Source organism: Salarias fasciatus, chromosome 12 (assembly GCF_902148845.1).
Source record: "Salarias fasciatus chromosome 12, fSalaFa1.1, whole genome shotgun sequence".
NCBI lineage: Eukaryota > Metazoa > Chordata > Actinopteri > Blenniiformes > Blenniidae > Salarias > Salarias fasciatus.
The window spans coordinates 9628796-9651585 of record NC_043756.1 but is presented as its reverse complement, the minus strand read 5'-3'; the positions used below and the strand labels follow the sequence as shown (position 1 = coordinate 9651585).

At 42.5% G+C, this 22790-nt stretch overlaps 1 protein-coding gene across 1 annotated transcript in view; it reads right to left on the bottom strand.

Annotated features, from left to right (window-relative positions):
* LOC115397716 (GDNF family receptor alpha-2-like) overlaps nucleotides 1–22790 on the bottom strand; it is a 49541-nt gene that overhangs the window by 5635 nt on the left and 21116 nt on the right. Inside the window, exon 4 of the mRNA XM_030104158.1 lies at nucleotides 12797–13175. Coding sequence (XP_029960018.1) covers nucleotides 12797–13175 — 379 coding nt within the window. The remainder of the gene's footprint in view (nucleotides 1–12796; nucleotides 13176–22790) is intronic.

The following is a 22790-nucleotide window of genomic DNA, read 5'->3' as shown; positions in this document are numbered from 1 at the left end:
CATTTTTTTCAGCCTTAAGTTCAGAGGTACTGTAATGGACCTCCGGCTGTCACGTCCTGAGCGCACGCACGCACACACACGCACACACGCACACACACACACACACACACACACACACACACACACACACACAGAGGCAACTGATGGTTGGTGACTTTACAACAGCATGGTATCGAATAAACAATTTAAGCTTTACTTCAGCGCTCTCTCTGCTTTGTCAGCCTTTTGTATCCATTTGACTCATTTTTTTTAATTGGCAATATTATGGTGAATTTTTAATATAAATACATCATTTTCAGCTTAATTGAGACAGATTTAAACAATAAAATGATGAATACCAGACAGATGCCAGCCAGAATGCCAGCAGCTTGCGTTTCTAACCACAGACTGCTGGTTCCCCACCATTATTTTCATATCATGAGACTGGAACCACATTTGTTGGCTGTTGCTTTACAGAAAGCACAACGATGAGTGTGACTGATATTTTAATACCACTATCAGAGGGAAAGAAACTCCTCAAAGTGTCACTATTCTTTCTTGTTAGTGTCCCTTCGAGTTTGAAGAGTTATTTTCTGTCGTCAAAAGCTTTTTTTTTCCTTCTTCTGCATTTTGTAGCGAGAGTGAGAGGCTTTTCAAAAGAATATTCAAAACACATAAACCAAACAGTGGTCAACAGTGGAGACAGATCTCTCCTCTGCGGCGGTCATTTTGCTGCTCATGCTGCTTGTAAGATCCACTTTTTGTGATATTGTTCAGTGGAAGCGATATGGATGTCGCACTGAAAAGATGTGGAAACATTTTAAGACGTGTAATCGTTACTTACGATCTTTATCTTTTGTAAAACAACTTGAACTCATAAATTCCATATGTGCATCACAAGCAGAGTTTTAAATCATGATCATCTGGTTAGCTAAATTATTAACTAATCTATTTTTGGATATTTCTAACATTATTTCATGCAGACCAAGCAAAAACCAAAACCCCAGCTAAGAATCAGGACTCAGTATATATGAACAAAAACTCCTCGTTCACTTCCGATTGCCTCTAAAGAAGGCCGCAGCGCCCCTCTCTGATCTTTGACTTGTCAAAACATTACAGTGAACCAGACGCTGGCTGATACATCCACTTTCACAAAATAAAAGCAATTGGCCGTTTCCCATGTCTGCTCTAAAGTCTTTCCATCCTTTCTCTTTTATGTAGCACTTTATTCAACTCCAGGGTTGCAGGGGTGCTGGAGCCCATCCCAGCTGACTAAAGAGGGAGACAGAGTGCACCGCGGACGGTCATCACAAAGCTAACACAGACAGCTACACACACTCACAGTCACAGCAGATCAAACCCACACACACACACAGGGAGAACATGAAAACTCAGAAGACCTCAAAGCCAGACCTGGTTTTGAACTGTGGACGTCACCACTGCTTGTTCCTCTCTAATTTATTGAAAGTGTTTAAGTCTGGTTTCTCTGATGTGCACAATCCTAAATCTGGGAACCTCCGAGCAGACAGAGCCCCGGGCCACGTCCTGTGATCTCTGTCTCAGCGCCAAGAGGCCTCAGGGTGGAGACCAGCGGCATGAAAAATAACATCTGAAGAACAACTTAATCAATTACTTGTTGAATTGTACACTTTGTTATGTTTAGTTTTGTTTTTTTTTTTGTCACAATAAGGTTTTTCTTAGAATTGTCTTATTCAAGCAATTGATCAAAAAGCTCAAGAGGAAAGTATAAAATATGCCGTATCTTCAGCAGATCAAATCCTAAGAGAAGAAAAGTCCATGGAAAAATATGGAAATGATGTGTTTGCTTCTGTTATTTTCACATGGATCATTGATACAGTTATACATAATTAATTGTGTTATTGTCAGTATATTTGTTGGATTATACTACAAGGAAAGCTTTGACTGACTGAACTGAATTCAGGATGAAGACAGTGATATCAAAGGGGGGAAAAAAAGCCATCAAAGTGCTGATAGTGCGCAGCGCTGCCCACCACCAGCCTGAAAAAGGTAAAATGTTAATGTCACAGAAATTAACATACTGCCTGTCTTTAAATATGCATCACATCACCTATTATACAGTGGCACTTGCTCACTTATTCATCTTTTTCCACCTTTTTTTCATAAGGTTGTAGAGTAATTGGATTAGATGAGATGCATTGCAATGGTACTGAGCCTCCACCTGCATGTTTATCTGCAAACAAAGAATGGTATGCTTCTGCAGGTGGGACATTGTCATTCAGGCAACTTATCGAGGGGAGTCCATGCTGCATGCACAGTTCAGTCTATCGCAGAGGAAGTCCCTCTGCTGCTGCAGTGACTTGCGGACTTATGCGCTGTTGAGCTTGATCTTGAGCCGACGAGCAGGCAGATATTGACTGAGGGATGTTAAACGGGGACGGTGCACCAACAGCTCTCCCTGTCCATTGGGGACTTTCTTTTTTGCGTCTCTCAGCGTGGCAGGGAGGCCGCAGCGTGGCGTGATGGGCTCGGACCTCCAGCAGCAAACCCCACTCAGATACACTTCATTACTCCATCTCCATCCGCCCTCCTCGCGAATCACCCGGAGAGACTCGACTGGCACGCGGCGAACATCACATGTGAAACTCTGCCTCAGAGAAATGGAACTATATCCGCTCAACCGTTTCATGCGCGCACTCGCATGCAATACACACTGAAACGGCAATACGTAGTGCAAGGAGTACATTATATAAGACGAAGAATCCCACAAACAACCATCTATCCCTTTCGCATCTGTGCCATCTGAAAACAGGCTTTTGTACCTGTAATCATACTACAGGTGATAAAGGAGAGCCAAGAGGCAAAAGACGAGGGAAGAGATCTCCACTGTGCTCATACAAAGCAACTCTTTTACCACCTTCCCATTTTTCTATTTCTTATGAGCAGTGGATATTCTACTTTTGTATTAATACAGAATGTGAATGTCAGATTCCTGCAGGAATTGCAAAGACCACAGAAGATTAAAGAACTGAACAAGCACTATGTTTCTTTTAGAAGCGGAGCTCTTTCAGACAATGATAGGCTTAAAAACAGTAATTTAAAGTTTAGAGAGGTGTCCTGAGTGTTCAGACAATGGTGTTCCAACACCAGGATGCAGCACATTTCATGGCTTCCACGGGCTTTCCATTATACCTCGGCGAAGCGCCTCTCGCTGCTGAAATTACAGGCTGTCTAGCTCAACAGAGTTTTATGGTCATTTCAGCCACTCAGCCCCCAGGGAAGTGGCAGGGGAGCCCCCACAGAGGTAGACTTCTTTCAGCCAACCTGACACTTTAAAACACAGTGATTCAGCTGAGCGCTGAGTGCCTGTCCATCCAGCTTGGCAGTAATAGAAAACTAATGGCTTTTTATATGGATTCTTATTCCTATCACTTGATGCCCGTGACAAACAATGTGACTTAAATCAGATGAGTGTCAGTCTTGGAAGCCATTTCTTTATGAAAGAGAAGCGGCAGGAGAAAAAACAGTTATCAGAGCCCAAAGTCTTCTAATAGCTTCATTAAAAAAGAAAAAAAAAAAAAAACCCAGTTCATTGAGAGTCTTGTCTGCTTTGGAGACTTCCCCTCTGTCTACAAATACGAGTTCTTCTACGGATGATAATTTCTGCTAAATGTGAAATTAAAGCTCTTCACTCTTATCGCTTCCCTCAGTCTTCAGCCCAGAGAGAGGCTTTAGAAGCTATATCTCTCACTCATCTACAGAGAGCGCAGCAATAACGATGACACAATGGCTGCCAACATAATAGCAGTTACATGAAGCAAATGAGAAAAACAAAAGATGTTTTCTCTCCGCGGCTGATGCCCCTCCCAACCCTTTCATCGCTTTTCTTCTCCTGTTTTTTTTTTTTTTTTTTTTTTGTTGTTGTGATCCGCCGACCTTATCTCTCGTCTCCTTTCCCCTTCTCCCCGTCTCTCTGCTCTCCTCTCATTATTGCCCTGTTTTAATGTCACTTTCGAATAAACTGCCTGTCACTGCAGCTTCTAGCGCTCATGTGCAAATTCTCGGCGAGGGAATTTGACCCTGGTTCAATCAATAGGACTCAACAGCCTTGTGCGTCCTTTTGTCACTTGACGTTAAAAGCCAAAGCAAACAATGAATCCCGGCGAAGCTGAGATTTGACTAGTTCACTCTTTTGACACTCTTTTTTTTCTCCCACTGAACACCATGGTTTGACACGTCATAAAAACTATTATGAGAATTCTTAGAATGTGGCACCGACCTTGCGCGGTGAGTGCCATAAATGCATTTCGATTAAAATGAATACACACTTATACTAATGGACAATCTTCAGTGTGTTTCGCTCATGTTTTCCCACCTAAATTTCACCCGGCGACCCTGAGACGGTGTCTGTGCCGTTCCTGTCAGAGGCGATTGTGCCTTTTACTCATTGCTATTTTCTCTTAAATGTGTCTGGACAGATCTCTGCTTTTTTTTTTTTTTTCCCTTTTCTCTTTTTTTTGGCACGACTGTACTCATTGGAATTCTCAGTCAATAGTCTAAAAGGGCAATGTGGACAGATGGCATTCAGTCAAAACACGAGGCACTTTAGCTTTCGCTGTCACATGACACAACCTTTCGCTCCCTTATTCAGCGGAGAATTGCCAACCGACGAAAACTGACTGGTGACTCAGCCTCTTCTGCATGAATAAATAGGAGAAAAAACAAACAAACAAACAAAAAAAAAAACAAGTACCCACCTGAGAATGACTTCTTTTAATCAAACCTGTTTTTGCTTATTTTGAATGACTTACTTATGCATGAATGTAGCAGTGTCTTGTTTGGTGACGGGAAAATTGGCTCGTTACTAATGTCAGGGATAAGATCTCGCCCTGTCTGCTATTAGGAGAGTCTGATCCGTGAAGAAAGCAGAGGGTGAAGCGTTTCTGACAGGGGATGTCTACTTTTCCAAACTTGCTTCTTATTTTTTTTTCTTTTTTAAACAATAAACACTTGAAATGATGAAAGCAATTTGCAAAGAGAAAGGTAATATAAATGTGAACCGTACTTTGGTGTTTCATATCTCTTCTGTTTTTTTTTTTATAACAAAATTAAAACAGAACACAACCACATGGGGAAATCTTGTGGATTATCATTCTTTTGTAATTATGAGAATTCATCAATACGAACAAAATTTAAATGTTATTATGAACGCAAGGCACATTTTACTTCATTATATGCAATATTATAACTGAGCTTGATCATTTCCTGAAGTTTTTTTTTAAAAGTAATCGTCAAAAAGAAACTAGTTTAACCTAAAATGATTATTCTATTTTCTAATGAAAGACTCAGAGCTCAGTGCACAGCCATAAGTGTAACAGGCATGACAGTTGCAGGTCTGTTTATTAGGACTGAACCACCTGACGGTTCCAGTTATGAATTTTGAGTGTATTTGGAGTCCAACAGCCAGAAACAACACAATCTTTTGATGTGAACTTCCTCAGGAAAAACCGACACCGAGGTACATGTGTCCTTAAGAATATTAGCTAGATATTTATCCAAAGAGCGGGCGGTATTAGATTTCAAAACATGTTGGACACCGTGTGCTCAGATAGCTTTATTCATTGTGTGACAGAGAGAAACTATGATCAAAAAAACTTCGATCACCCACATCCCTCCTGACTACAGCAGATCAGTCTGATCTGTCTCTCAGGTACAGTATATCTTCACGTCCGAACTGTTGGCTCTGTCTGTCTCTTATTGATAAGATGTAATTATCTAAATGCAATATGCTGCAAACTAGTCGAGTCACACCGTGTCATCTTCTGAAGTTCTTTTCATGTTTCATGTTGTGGCTTCTGTGGCGCCTCTGCAGCGTTTTTAATACTCCTCTCAGTTCAGATCTCGTCACGCCTCGTCCTCTGTGCGTCTGCTGTCCCCCGATTCCTTTGTTATGATCGTCTGTGTGCCGTCAGTCCTCTCTCTCCTCCCGGTGCGGACTTAAGGGCTTTCTGCCTACATGTCTGTTGTCAGTTCATAGCTCGTTCGTCACCACGCTCATCAACCGCATTCGTCTCGTTCTGGCCTTTCCCTTGTTTTGTCACATGTAGTCACTCAGTTTTGGTAATGACCACCCCATTGTATGAGATCTTGCTTGATTAAACATGGATGAACTCTTGAACCCCGGCGTAGCGAGCCATACGTGTGAGTCCCGACCTGAACATCATGTCGTCTTCATCGCTCCGCGGACTTTGTCACCTTTCGTCTGTCTCCACCACTTAGCAAAGGCGTCTTATAACGTCATGCATCGGAATGACTGCTAAATCAAGCATGCCTTACAAATATTACCCAGCACTTCTTGTTTGCTGGAGGGCGAGGCGTCTATTCAAGGTTATCTGAACTCCCAGCAAGCAATGAAAATAAAAGAAAGAAAAAGAAATCAGGCCCTTTGACAACGTTTACATGCCACACAACAAGACGAAATGTCCCTGAAAAATTGAAACAATTAGCATAAGACTGCAGAACTGTTATTAGCAGTAATTAAATACCCATTAGTCACATATGAAACAATTATGCGGGTAAACTTCACAGAAGAGTGTGTGCTTGAAACTTTCAGCGAGGCTCCTTAAGTACAAAGAGAAGTTCAGGGGAAGAATATTAAAAAGTGAAGGAGGAGGCCATAATTGACACGTTCACAACCACACATCGACCGATCTGTAGATAAGTCTGAGGCCTTATTGATAATGTTTGCATTAATAATACATAAAATACAGCTGGAGTAAGAGATTGTAAAAGGAAGGGATGAAGCCTTGGCAGCTATGGCTGCAGTTTTCCGCTATACTGTTTTCCCTCAGAGATTATATTTAGCAGAGTAAATGGACATGCACTAATCCACGTATTGGAATTAAATGCTCAACTGTTTCTTTCCAGTGGGTCCATTCCTCCCACTGCCTCTCCTCCACTCGGTTTTCTTTACCTTCCCTTCACTCCTCTCACCGCTCTCATGTGAATCCAGCAAGCAAAGCAGCTCTCCGCCGTAGCGGCTGTCTGATCAGAGCCGCACGCTGCAGCAAGCCCTACAACGTACGGGGAAAAAGGTCGCCAATTAAAACACGCTTTACCTGCAAAACCAGAGCTCGTGTCACTCTGATGAGTATTTTGAGATTAGTAACGTGCAAAAACTTTAGCTGTTCTTCACAGTTAATTTCAAATTTGCACCAATCAAACTATAATTCTATTAATTAGGCGATCACAATACAAACTCATCTGAGGTATTGCAGCCATTTGCCGCAATCATTTACATTTCAATTGTTTTCTTTTTTCCTTTTTTTTTTTTTCTGCCACGACATGAGCTACTAATACTTGGTGCAAAAGTAAACACACAGATATGAACGATTGCTTTGATAAATGCAGTTTTAGATACAAAGATTGGTTTGGTTTGAAATGTGAAGCTGTGATTTGTCACTGGTCCGTTTTTCCTCTCGCCTCTATAGAGCCGTTTATTGCCCCGAAGCTAATTATTCTTGCTTTACACCAACAACTATTCTGCTCTGATTCACTGTCATCTCTCCTATCATCCTCATTTTCAGTTCATGAAAGAGCTCAGAGTCCCCCCCTGTATGGTAATTGGCCAACGCTTCACAGTCAACAGATAAAGTTAACAAATAGCTGTGAACAGCGCTGCAGTGAGACATTTCCATCAGCAGCCGGGGGAAATGATTGAATTTACAAGGAAATACAAAAAGAAATGGACAAGCTCTTCTGTACATGTGTGCAGGAATTTGTCTGAGGTAATTTTTCATGTCACATTTTGAAAGAGCAGAGAAATAATAAAGTTAAACTGTTATTAATTTAAATTCGGGTTGTATAATTGTAAAAAACAGTTTTCAAAAAATGCTTTTCTAATTATTACGATATGTAGTTCTGAAGAACGACAGTAAAAATAAACCAGGTGTTTTATTAGTTAAACTTTGATTTAAAATGTTACATTTTCCCTGTCGTCAGACTTCACCAAAGTTGGGTTGAACAGGTAGCTGTGACACCTGGTAAAAATTATTTTTTAAATGAATTACAGTTGAAATTTGAACACAAAATTCTAACCAAACATTTCTTCTCTGTGGCATCTTTACTCCAGCTTAGGAGAGATTAGGGATATGATTTAAAAAAAAAAAAAAAAAAAAAAAAAGATAAAAAAAACGCTCCAATTATCAGGTAACAGATTGTTTATTTAACAAACTATTAAAATATCTGTTTTAATAAATAGACAAGACGATGCTGTGATCACAAGTTAATCTATCATAGCTGACTGGATTCATTCACTGTGGTTTTCCGCATCTTATACTGAAATGAAATAGCAAACATAAAATGTGAAGCTTTACTACTTCATTAAAAAGACATACAAATAATAAATTATAGAGTGTTTATGTCCTCATTATAGCTTGTTGTTTGCAGGACGATGGCTTGGTGCCTTTAGTGCACGACACACACACTCACACAGGACTCCTTTTTACTGAAATACTTTAATGATAGGGGGATAAAATTGTTCCTCCTTTCTTAGTGACCAAAGCTACTTCACCAGCAGAGCGGACAAAACTCATCAAATAAATGTCTTTTAAAATTAAAGCTGTATCTTCTCCGCATCGGGAGTAAAACACATGATTAAATCACACTCACACTCCTCCTCGTGCTTAAATAGGAGGGTTTGGTTCAATACCACCCTTTCTATATTGTCCCAATAAAAGATATAATCTTCTGGTGCCGATCCATTGGTAATAAATAACTTCTGTAAATGGCAGCTTGAGATTTTTACCGTGGCGCACACGTAACATTTCCACTGTCGTGCTTGTCAAGGTTTTCTGCCCCTGACAGCACAGCGGCGTTTTAGAAAAAGCGTCATTGTGTATTTGTTCATACGTGATTGAGCTAATGATCTCTACCTTCAGTAGCAATGCTCTGTATTCATGAGGCCACTACTCTACACAACAAAAGCATTATTTTCTTGAGAAATCTGTCAGATCAGCTCATTATTGTTACAGTATCTCCCACAGATCCGATGGACTCAAGGTTGCCAAAGAATTAGCAGTCAGGTATTACTGAGGACTGTCGCAAATGGGAGAGCAAAGAAAGCGTAAGCTTGACAGGGTGTGCGAGTGTGTTCGTGGAAAGCGAGAGAAACTGATGATAAAAGTACAACAGCATCCAGAGATCTTTCAGTTTCATCTGAGAAGCTACAGAGTAATGCCATCTGGGCCAGTCACTCTCCCTGCACTGTTTTCCCCTCAGTGGAGGCTGGAGTTGTCAGATATAACAGAGGAGACTGTTGATTTAGGGCACTGTAGATGTGTGTGTGTGTATGAGAAAGAAAGGAAAAAAAAAAGCACTATACCCTGTGAGTCTTTGGTAAGCAGAAAGACGGCCACATGCTGTCCACGCTACATTTCCCAAAGTGGGTCAGGTTACCTGTACAGTGATCGATTATCTCTCAGCTGCCCACGTTTAAAACCAGTGGCCGAAGAACTCAATCAAAGAGCACCCAGTGAGCCAGGAGACCCGGGGAAATAAATCAAAGATAGAAGTGTTGCATTGATCCCGCAGTCAATCAATACGGAACACGCACACAACTCAATGCTCTTTGGGTTCGGCTTCATTGGGCCTGTGTTACATGAACTGACATGGGAATGGATAGGGAGTTTACACACATACGCACACGCACACACACACACTTCTCAAAACCGCACACACAGTCCATTGTCACCCTGTAGACTAAGCATTCCCAAATGAATGGATCCATAGGACAGATTGTGACAACACGGGGTGACGAGCCAGTGGGAAGATGTAAAAAAAAAAAAAAAAAGAGCGGCAACATGCACAGAAACGTCTATTTTGTCTGTTTGTGCAGGATTATGGGAGGCAATAATGTAGTAGCTGCAGCAGAGGCACAGCCAGGTGTAAGAAATGAGAGTTGCTCTATTTAGTGCTTGTTCTCTGTCCATCTACAGTCCCCAGATCTCCAGCATGTGTCAACAATTGTCTCCGCAGGGACCAGGGAGAGAGGAAAATCTTCCTGTGCAATATGCCACCTAAGCCCAAGCCAGAATCATACATTTGAAATCCTTTCAAATATTTATTTTATGTTTGATGGAGCTCTGCGCTCCACCTGGAATAATCTGAATGGTCTCCAAAGGTAACATCACAGCCAATTTGGCAAATCGCTTGCTCTAGGTAAAGCTCCAACAAAAAGTATTTGAACACATTTTTATTAGAGCAAGGCAGGAATTTTCTAGCCAACACCAGTTTAAAATAAATAATGAAAAGGTAAGTATACATTTTTAAGGATGTTTTGACTTGACTGTGTTTTGAGCCGTGACCTTTTTTTTTTTTTTTTTCCTTAACTGTACCGTGTTGGGAGGACCTCAGCTTGGCTTTGAGATGGCCTGCAGAGTCTGCCGCAGAAATCCATAGCTGTGTGACCAAAACTACTGACCTCCAACCTGCTGCAGTAGCTTTACGGCCCAGATCGATAGCGGGACCCTCCCTCTCCTCCTCCCTGTCTCATTATCTCGCCCTCCTTCTCCTTTTCCTCCTCCCATTCTCCCTCCTCCCTCAATCTATCTCTTGTGTTAAAATGAAATAGGTTTGGGCAAGCTGTGTATCCCCCGTTTGGAGTCAGACAGGCTTCCCCAGGGAAAACAGACCTGTCGTTGAATGATCTTCCTCTTTCTTTTATCAACACATCTCAGAGAGAGGGGGGGGAGTGTGGAGCCCAGGAAAGTTCCTTCTGGAATGTGCTGCAAGTTATGTGCTTAGAAAGTTGTGAAAGTGAGCTTTCTAAAGATATTCTGCAGCGTGCATCGCCAAGGTTGCACAAAGCAAACCCCAATCTTTTGACTGCGTCTTAATTAGCATGACGAATTGGTTCTGAAACCAATCTGTTCGTTAGAGGATGCCGAAAGTGAAGAACAAGAGGAGAAAATTGAGTGTTGCCTCACGCAATATCTCACTCAGAGCAATGAGATCAGAGTCTTAAAAAAGGTCTTTCAGGACACTGTGATGACTTCTGATGTCATGCAACAGACAGAGGACACAGACACAGACAGAGGACACAGACAGAGGACACCGTAAGGGTGTCTCACAGGGTGGCGGTGACTGTAGACACCTCGTGAAAGGACGCAATCACCAATCAGAGAGCGGTGGCAGCTCAGCGCTGACCAATGATGGCTCACTGTAATTGAATCGGAGTGGCATTTACTTGCATCGCAGCACTCGGTCCCTGCAGGGGAATGCACTGTGGGATTATTAGAATGATGTTCCCGCTCAAAGTGGACAGTGTGTGTGTGTGTGTTTGTGTGCGGGCTCTGAGTGGTCGTTGGCCCGCTGGTGCACAGGTGAGCTCTTGTCCATACTGTGAGTGTGTACATGCTCATCGAGCTGTTGACCTCGGTGGGGCATTACGCAGCCACGGGATAATGAGCTTTAACGGCCTATTTCATCTTTCCCAATAAGAAGGTGCACAGCAGACACTCGGGGGCCCAAAGGTCAGCGAAAGCAACTCAGGCTGAAAACAGATTACACAATGCAGGCAAGAAGGTAATTATCGAGACAATCATAAATTGAAGGAGAGGCAATAGAGTTTCACTCTTTAGCAGCGTGTGGTGGTTAGATTTAGTGTTGGTGGAGACAAATTACATTTTTGCCATTAACGCTCAGGTCTGCACGGCTGCTCACCTCTAAAGAGGTGATTCATGTGAAGCTACACAGCGTTACTGTTCTCAAAGCTGTCACCAGATAAACCGATCCAATTTTTTATGATAACTCATTGTTATTCTTAACCAAACTGGAGCTTCTGTCAGTACAAATTCAGCTGATAATTAAAAGCGCTTTAAAAAGAAAAAAAAAAAGAGCTGCTGTGTCTGTCTGATTTTAAAGCAGTTACAGTGAGTAACGAGCCACGGAGGCTGCATCATCTTCCATGTCCACTGAGGTTGGACCGCTACTTGGTGAATGGATCCCACAAACGCTGCCAGGACCCGTCGCTGATTGTCACTGAACGGCATCGGCTGCCTAATCATCCATCACGAGGAAAAAGTGGCAAAAAGTTTTCCTCTCTGTTAATTTTGACTCGGCGAGTATTATTTTTAGCGGCGGGCTTTCGAGGGCCGAACACTCGGTTGAACTCCATTAGGCTCATAAATGAGCTATTAAATGCACAGAATTGCTCAAATGTTCAAATTTTAATACTGTCAGACTAATGAATGCGGAGCACATCTCCCTCAAACCGGCTGGACGTGCAGCCGACTGATGACCGGACGTATCGCGTGGCTCTGGAGGTGAAAAGATCCTGACAGCTGCTTTGGCCACGACTACTGTGTTTCACCTGTTCTCGGCAGCACTAACACAAGGAAACATGTCACGGCTGGGTGGGCGTGAATTGAATTTGGCGGCTTGAATCCAATACAGGCCCCATGTAGGCAAAATGATCCACTAATGTTTTGTTCAGCTTAATTGAGAGTTGTCCCTTCAACTTAGACTCACATCTCCATCCCAGCTCCTCTAAAGGTCTAATTATTTCACCGGCAAAGTTACGAAAGAAAGGTCTAAAACTTGAGGACAAGGTGGGAGGAAATAAACTGCCGTCAAGGAGGAGCATGGATTCTGTGACTATAGGATGGGAATGACTCACGTTTGATGAAGGTAGCGTGTCTTGCAACATGATAAACTGTCATATCAATGTAAAATTCAAACAGACATGCACAGAATAGCACTCACATGCTGCTTTTTCAATGCTGCCTCTCACACTCCAAACACACACGACTATAAACTCGTCGTCTGTCTTTCTTTTTACCTGCAGAGAGGATCCTGGCGACAGACGCTCTGTAGCTCCAGACAGTTGGGCTTTTCCTTATCTCGATAGGAACAATCGGGCACGATTGTTTGCCTGCGTCGCTCAGCGCAGCCCTCGGTCTGGCAGGGGCAGAACAGCAGCCGGTGGCTGAACTCCGGCGGCACGCGGTCCAGGAAGGACCTGAGGGCCTTGTGGCAGCGCTTCCTGCTGCAGGTCTCGCCCTTGTTGGGGTCCTCCTTGCTGCAGACTGCGATGTAGGCGGAGCGTTGCCGCTTGCAGCTGCTGTTGAGGTTGCACGCCTTGGCTGCATCGAGACAGGGGTTGCAGTTTCTCTCAGCATCAGGGCAGTGGAAACTTTTTGGGGCTACTGTGAGCATTCCTGGAAGAAGACACAAAAAGAGAACGATAGATAAAAGACATGTTCCTTTATTCATTGTCATTTTTTTTTCTGATGGCTTCAGTCTTGCAAGGGTTTTCTCTGAGAAGTTCAGTTCTTTGCTGGAGCGGAAAAAACATACATTAGAGGATACTGACTGATTCTAAGATTAAGTCTGTGTGACTCTGTGTTTGTCCTGTGACAGACTTTCAGGCTGTCCGGTGCAAACTCTGCTAAACCAATCTAAACTCTACATGACCCTGAACTGGATAAAGTGGTACAGAAAATAAATGGATGGACTGATGTTTGTCTTAAATTAGATATTAATGTTCTTTATATATCACTGTAAACTATTTATTGTTGCATTATCAAAACAGGCTATATCATATTCCTAAAACAGTGTTGACTGAAATATAACCACAGCAATATTTAAAACATCTACTGGAGCAGATTTTCTTCAGATGTACTTTGATATAAACATAAATTATGAGGCACTGGACGGGAGATATCTGGTAACATTTAAGCGAACCTGAATTTAATGTCAGCACAAGGATAAGAATCTTCCCCACTGAGGCTCTGACTCAACATCATTAATCTGATATAGTTTAGAGTGAGCCTGGCCGCAAAGTAGGGTGAACAAATAAAACAATAATCCTTGAATCTCTGACTTCAGCACCGAAGGAGACTTTTCAATATCATCTATTCCTCCGACCAACCGTAAGCCACTGGAGGGATGCCTGCGGCCGGCCTCATCCACTCAAACTGAATTATTGATTCATTCTCTTTCAGACCTTGAGTGAAGTATGAATGAATTAAGGTATGACTCCAAATTGGACGTTAATGAATTATTCATTCAAAGGTAATAGTGTGATGCGATTATTATATTTTTCAGTGCGTTATCAAGTTGTCTTGTCAAGTAACCTGCACCTGTGACAAATAATGTCCATTTAAATGGTTTTTTTTTTTTTCTGTTATTTAACATTTAAGGAAAGCACCCCCTCCCAGCCCCTTCCGTTCTCCATTTGTTCAATAGACATACTGTAAAGCAAACAGCAGTCCTTGGGAAAATATTGACAAGAAAACATATTGATGTGAGCATCGGCCGGCGGGGGAAACAACACTAAATACTGTAACATATGCTTGGAACATGCAGAGTTCAAGGACTTGCCAAACACTGTATGCTCTGATACACATTATGTGGCACAAGTGGTTCAAGTGCAAGATCAAGTCCCCTTTATTCTTTTCCTGTGTAATTATGGACTGAAACATGGCAATTACCCCTCAAGCAGCATATTGTAGCTGTAGAAAACAGATGATGTTATTAGATATGTTCGGGTTTTACTGAGCTACGGCACATATGGCTGCATTAAGAAAAGAGAGAAGGGAAAAAACAAACAACAACAACAACAAAAAAAGCACATACACATCTTTTCCTGAGCTATACCAGTAATAAAGCCAACTCATGTTCACTTGTGGAACCCCTCTCTTGTATTCAGGCTTTATTAGAGAAGTTAACCTCCTTCCCCTGTAGATAATGATATTTCAGAGGTCGTGGCGGCCTGGTGACACTCAAAGAGATTCATCTCTTATTCAACAGAACCAATCTCACTCTGTGTCTATCAGAGAGCCCAGAGCAGGGAGACCATTTATTTCAGAGGCCTGTGCGAGAGACGCCGTATTGTTTCCAAGTGGCGCATTGCATGTTATCAATCCTAAAAATGGGGATACATAGACCACAGCAGGAGAAGGGGAGGAATAAGCAAACCCCTGAAATTAATGATTGTGTGGTTTCAGATCACACCAGATAAAATGAAACTCACAGCCACTGAAGAATAACAGAAGGGGAATATCAAGAGTTTATCACTGGGAGAAGAAGGCACACTTAATCTAGCTCTCCGTTAACCAGAGCTTTCATTTAGATGTATCAAGGTTAATGCAGCCGGCGCTGTGATGAACGGGCCGGGCGCTGAGAGAAATGTTCTGAGTTCAGCACATGTAGGTGTTCAGAGTAGAGCCGTCGCTCTCAGCGTCTGTCACATCCCGCCGGGGAAAACCTCTCCTTCTTTGTTAAAACAATGAAAGCATTAACTTGACTCTTATTAAAATAAGACATCATTGAATCATGAAAGAAACTTGTTTATCCGAGCACTCTCTGAAGAGAGAGGATAAACACTCCAACAACAGATGTCTGGCAGCACAACATCCTAAGTCCTGTTAGTACAAGTGGCAGAAAAAGCAGACCGAATGGCACTCAGATCGTTTACTTATGCAACTGTAATAAACATTAAACCTAAGAGGCAGAGTGTGAGACGATAAGCCAGCCTTGTGGAGCAAGAGAAACTTGGCTGATCCCTGATTGAAATGAAAACTGAAGCGATCGCTCACTTGAGCCGCGATGGCGAAGAAGGCCAAAGTTTACTAAAGTGGGCCAAGCTTGGCTGGAGCGGGTCTGAAGAGGGTTAGCACGGCCCAGCTGGAGGAGAAGTTAGCAGGGCTGCTGTCCAGTGGTTCAGGCTACATTACATTGATGGATTGCAGCTCCTAAATCTCCCCTGGCCATCTGCAGGCTCTAATGTGGGCCACTGGGGGGGTCCAGGATGAAAAGAAAATAGCAGAAGGATGAGCTCCTGCGATTTATCTGACCAAGCAGGGCTGAAGCCACTTTTGAGGCTGCTGCGATGGACGGGTTTTTACTACCTTTGATTGGGCGGCCGAGATTGAATTTGGTGCTCAACCCCAAAAGATGTCCTGGGGGCAAACATAAGACACAAAGCCCACTTGATGGCTCTGATGTGCTAACACACAAACAAGATGATGGCGGGAGCAGGAGGAGAGCGGAGCGAGGAAGCACAGCGGCGGGGGGGGGGGGGGGGGGGGGGGGTGTCCAGTATTGTGTTACAGAGTTATAATTGATTTTCCAAGTGCATTACAATAAAGGTTTTCAGCAAACTTATTCTGCCATAATGTGAGGAGAAAGGGGTTGATAAGCTAATGATACAGGACATATAAAAATGGAAAAAGCTTTGGGAGGGTAGAGGAGATCTGAGCAGTTGATTACAGTAGCGGACGGTGACAGACATAGAGCTGAAATGCGAGGACGCACGGTAACAGATTGGACAGCCACTTACAGAGACATTCTGGAGGGCTTTCAATTAATCCAGCCTAATTCAGGAAAGATGTGCAACTCTTGCTCGCAATAATTAACCCACCCCATCAGCGGTGCAATCAACAGCTCTCAGCATCACAATAGCCTCCACATATCTATTAACTTACCTTGCTCTCCGCTGTGCTATACATTAAAGAGTGAGCGAGGCGCTGGCTGAATGAGCAGATAGAGAAGTGCGTGAGTGCACTGATTGACTATTAGATACTATAAACACAATCAATGTCATTAAGTACAGGCTAACTCATAAATAATGTTTTTCCTATTACACAGTTGTAACTACTTGCGGCAAAACAGATGAATGTACTCTCTGCGACCACTTAACCGACCTGAAGTCTTCTTGGAAGAGATTCAACAAAGTACTGGAAACATTCCTCGGAGATTTTGATCCATATTGACATGAAAAGCCTCACACACCTGTTGCAGATTTGTGGGCAGCACCTTCAAGGCGTAAATCCTCTGCTGCACCTCGTCCCCGAGGAGCTCTATTTCACTGAGATCTACCAACTCTGGAGGCTGTTTGAATACCGGGAAGCGACAGTCGGTCTGTGGAGATGTGAGCTCCGTAACGTGGCGCGGTTCTGCTGAAAACAGCCGTTAGGAAATGGGTACACTGTGATCATAAAGGGTCGCACACGGTCAGCAACAATACTCGGGTAGGCTGCTGGGTATAAATGACGCTCAATTGGTGCCAAGGGGCTCAGAGTGTGCCAGGAAAAAAAGGGCCCGGCGCCGTCACACCACCGACAGCCGCTTGAAATGCCGACACAAAGCAGGACGACTCATGCTTTCATGCTGTTGGCGCCAGATTCTGACCCCTCTGACTCAAAGTTGCAGCAGAAATCGAAACTCATCAAAGCAGGCGGCGTTTTTCATATCGCCCATTGTCCAATTTGATGAGCCAGTGCTCACTTTATCCCCAGTTTCCTCCTCTCAGCTGACAGGAGTGGCACCCTGTGTGGTCTTCCGCTGCTGCGGCCCATCAGCTTCAATTGTCAGTGTGTCGAGCCTGCGGAGTTGCTCTGGTGCAGCCGTCCGTTGTAACAAGTTGTTGTGTGAGTTATTGTTACCTTTCTATCAGCTCAAACCAGTGTGGGCATCATTCTGTGATCCTTGTCATCAAAAAGGGATTTCACCCCGTGAATCATTCCTCGCTGAATATATTCTTTTTATATTTTGAGATATTTCCGAAAACCCCAGAAAGACAGTTTTGTGACTGAGAGCAGTAACACTGCTGCCAGGCTGGTATGAGACTTTAAAAAAAAAAAAACATTTCTAATAATGATTCATCCTCACGTATATCACCGATCCTGGATGCAGTGAAGTAACGACTTGTAACCTGTCCAAATCCCAAAAGCTTTGACAAAATATATTGTCACATATTCTTCTATACATTTAAAACAAGTGATAGGATCGTTTTTAGTGCAAAACCGTTAGTGTAAAAGTTAAAGACAGCTGCAAACTCTTTACACTTAATATTAACGTACTCAGATTAAAACTTTTTATTAGATGTACATGGCACATAACAGCGTCTTTATCTTAACTTTTCCTTTTTATCAAGTATCTAATGAGTCCCTCATGAAGGGCAGCGCACAGCTGAAGTCGTGTAGCGAATAAAGTAGCAGGTAAACAGCACAATGTGGCATACTGATATTTTAAAGAAAGACAAAGCCTTAATTTACCCAGCTATTGTTTTTATTCTTGTTTATTCTTAAATGGTTTAACAATTGTGGTCTTGTAATGTTTAGCTGATGTGAACAGTGGAAGAGGCGGTGTTGCTGCTTCGTGCGGTTGTGCATTTTGACTGTAAATAAGCTTTTAATGAGGCTCTCAACTTTATGGCAATCCTAAATTAGACCCCACTGGTTGCAGTCTAATGGAAACAACTGTCTCTTCTTTGTGTACATACAGTATAAGCAGGGCCAGGAAGAGGGAGGGGGAAGGAGAGGGGAGGAAAGCAGTTAGGGAAAATGTGCGACAGGAGATACCTAAATGGAGGCAGGTGGAGGTAAGAAAGACTCGTGTTCGAGAGGTGGACCCCTCACGCATGAATAGGAGGATGCAGGGAAAAAAGGTTCACCTATTCCCTATCAGAATTTTGATCCCTTTTTTCCCAAAGAGTAAGGGATCTTCCTTCCCAGTAATTGCTTCCCGTCAGCCTAATTTGAATTCTGCATTTCATATATCATCCCGTTCTCGGGGGACCCCGCGCTGCAGAGGGGAGTTCAGCCCAGGTTAGGAAGAGGCTCTTGGCTCCCGGTATGTTCTCAGTAATTAGGAAAGGTGCCAAAGTTTGGATTTAATACGGCCCTGGGTGAGAGTGTGAGAGCTTGTTAGGGAAGTCTTTAGTCCGGACCCCGAGGAGCATGTCAAGCATTTCTATGTCAAAGGGCTCATCAGTCATTAGCTCTGTACTCGGTGTCGCTGTGGGGTTTCCGGACTGGAAGAAGAGGCCGCGTTGAATCTACAGCATCATCTCCCTCAGCCTGACTCCGCGAGCGAAAAACGTAAATGTTGTCATAAGGGGATCAGTGGAGTTCAGGAAATCTGCTGCTCTCGGAGATCAACTGAATTTTTTACTTCAGAGCATAAAATTATTGCTGCAAAAGAAACCATCACACAGCTGAGAGACGGTAAAGGGAAACGATGACAGAACACTCAGTATTACAATGAGAATAAATGTGTGTTCGTGAATGGAGGTGGAAAAGTGGTGTCCAAAAGATTTTTAAACCACAGCAAACACTTCTAAATGCTTGAGCCTTCATGCAAAGGCGTCTCTTGTGAAATTCAAGTTTTCCTTACAAGCTCCCACCATCCAGCTTTCTTCTTCTTCTTTTTTTTCCAACCATCACTGGCAATAATGGAAGCTGTATTGAAATAGTCTAACAAGATGTGCCGTGTAGGTCGGCCTGCCCGATATTGCATCAATAATCTGCTTCCTTGTTCATTACCGCCATGTAAGCGAGGAATAACTAAACCACCAACAAAACCCAAAACACAAACATGCTCTATTGTTGTTTAATTCAGACCTGTCGGAGAAATGCTGACTGTTTCAAAGCGTGTTTGATAAGTGAGCTTGGAACAACTCTCATTACTGACCCACAGAGAGAAAAGCGAAGGCTGGACGAAGGGTAAACTGATTAGAAAATCCTCCACAAAATAATGAAGCATATAAACAAAGTAATATGAATACACATGGGGACAATTGGAAGCATACACAAATCCAATCCTGCATAAAAACACAAGCACAGGTACTACATGCCAAAACTCCCAACAGTATATATGAAAAATAAAAAGATCTAAGTACCTAAATAATAGTAATTGTTATGAGGACAATGTTTAAAAAAAACGGAAGAAAAAAATGCAGTCCGGCTGCATGCTCAGCAGGGTTTCTGCAATGTTCTTTTTTCCTGTGCTTTCTGGATTTAATTGGATGGTGGGCACGCTGAGCGGAGAGGTGAAGGGCTTAGAGCGCAGAGTTAGAAGGTCTAACTAAGGGATGTTCAACTTAATTCCTGGAGGGGCTCCTGAATGCGGGATCCTCCGCTGCTCTCTGCTCCTAATAATTTAATTAGCTGAGCGCCGGGTCAAGAGAACAGAACACAACTCACACGGAGTACATTCACAATTACAGTCAATGATATCTTTCCACGCCGTATGTAATATGGCGTGCGTTTGGGCTTTGATAAGGGTGAATTGCGGAGGAAGGCTCCGTCATATACAATGTCTACTCCAACCGAGGATGTGACTACAGGGCTGGAAAAAATGATGATTCTGCATTGCAACACTTGCTCTTTGAACAAAGAAGGATGTCGAAGAAAAATGAGAATTGTTTTCTGTATCCAACAACAAAATTGCTTGTTTGTTTTCCGTGATGGCTTCCTGAATATTTTCAGCCGTTTTTAAACCTTTACTCAGACAAAAACAAGCAATTTGAAGACATCAACGTGCACCCCGAGAAGCGTGATGAGCAATTTTCACTATTTGCTTTGTTTAATAACAATTGTGCTTCGCAGCCATCCAAAGTTTCTGCATCTATCAAACAAAGCAGCCGAACAAGCAAAAGGTATTCACTGTGTGAACTGACTAACTCGGGAGGGTTAATGACATGTGTGTAACAGAACCGAAGCGCTACTCCGTTTCACCTCCCGTACTTCATCTTTTGGTGTGATTTCATGCATTCCCGCTGGGTCGCAGTGCAATTTGATTAGGAACAGGAGAAAATGCACATTAATATTGCTTTCTGCATTCAACTCTATAGGACGAAACGGCTTAGGATGATAGTCAACAGATTTCCCTGGGGCTCGTCTGACTCTGCGCTCCTATCAAAACTTCAGCTGTGACAAAAATGCATGTGCAATGTTGTTGTTGTTTCGGGTTTTTTCCCCCCAGAGGCTTCCCTTGTGTCCAGGCTTTCATCTGAAGACAGTGTGCTTATTGCTCTCACCGGCCACTTTATTATGTCCACTTTCCAAAGTATCATGATGCAGAAAACCAGCTTTGCAATAACTTTTGCCTTTAAAAAGGTGGTACTGCTCAGTCGAGCGAGTAAAAGAAGTTTGTATTTGTGATTATGTCATTTTTTTGAGATGCCTTGCGACAGTGTTGAATTGGATTGCATCAAATCAGGAGGTTTTTCTAATATGATGCACACCCCAATATCACAAAGAGGGTGACTAAATATAAGAAAAACCTCTTCACACTACTATAAATTACTTGCAGAAATCAACATATAGTTACATTTAAACCTTTTGACAGCGTCAACCAAAGGGAGCATTATCACAAAGGCAGGATTTATGACAGAGATGGTACGAAATCAGGTTTCAGTAATGCACCGACACGAGTGCCTTAACATTTCACATAGTAAAAACCTCTATCTAATACTTGGCCAGGATCTGAACTGTCAAAAGATTTCTTTTATTTTGAAAATACAGGAAATCTACAATTCAACCAAAGTTCACCGCTTGCAGGGGTGTGAGAGTTTAGAGTTAATCACCTCGATACGTGACAGCCCCGCTTTACTTTGATTTTAAAATCCATTCATTTGATCTGTTTTGTCTGGTCTGGTCTGGTAAAATCTATCCTTTTTTCATGGCGATCAAAGCTGCACTTCCTACAGACTGGAAGAAAAAAAACCCACAGATAAATGTCTTTGAAACACTAAGCAAAGCGAGCCAGCCAACACTTTTGCATCGATAGTGAAACTGAAGTGAATTACTCTAAACTCATGCAACCATGCATACGCGGTGTCAAAATGAGTATCTGTGTTGCATAAATTCTTAATAACAATAAAAGTCAGGATAGCTATCGGCTGTTGGGATGCATGAACCCTGAACTCTTCATACAGAGCCATGTGCTAGTTCCGCCTGGTATAGTTCAGTGACTTTCGGATTATTATCTGTCTACATGACATATACACTGAATTCTGATTCTTACGACCTTTTTTTTTTAACGATTTCTTCTCAACATTGCGTGCTACACTGCACCGTGGAAACTTAAACACCGACAATCTCCATGCAGTCCTGCTCAACATTACCACAAAGCACAGGCCCGAAAACAAATCTATCTTCAATTTAAAACCTCTTCATCATCTCCAACTTAAGTGGACTTTTTTTTTTTTTTTTTTTACCCTCTGCAAGAGCCGAATTACAGCAGAGCTGTTGCACTCAATCACACTGGATCACAGCTAACAAAGTACCTGATAGTGATACAGTGAAGTGTATATTGAACAAATCTCACAAGAAATCCTAACGGTATGAGGGAAGTATTACTTTCAGTTAACTCATGCGCCTGTGTTTTCCATAATTAAAACCTTATATATAGAGGAACATCCAAACACAAACATTCAAAAACACTTGTGATGAATTCGCCGCTTATGAAATACAAATAAGAGCAGTGGTACAATGAATAAAAGATTCTTGTTTTGATCCCCTCTGTTCTTAAAACTTGAGGGTCTTGGAGCTGTTGTTCCATTGCAGCTGAACGGAGGACCTGTGAAGTGCCCTTTGAATTCATCCTTTAATTTGATGCCGTTTTCTTTGTTAAAGTGCTTTTCACTTCAAATACTGAAATAAAAAGGAAAACAGCCAAAGTTGTCCAGCGTCTTTCTCGCTGGTCCCTACTTTAGCTGCTCGCGATGCTCGATTGAAACACATATTGTGAAGTACTATTGATTTTTTAAGAATTTAAGATTGCACCTACTTCTGCCCGCGATTTTGTGAGGGGGAGGTGTCACTTTTTCGAGGTTTTTGTTGTCATAATAACCAAGCTTTTACCAGAATGTTGATCAGAAAGTGGCTTTATTTCTTTCATTATTTCTGTGTTTTCATCTGTTTCCTTCACTTAGTGTTTGACATACAGAAATAAGAAATAAGAAATATGAAGCACGGTACACCAGCGCCTTAAGAGGCCTGGAGGCGTTTCAGTGGAGTTTGCATGTTTTCCCTGTGCATGTG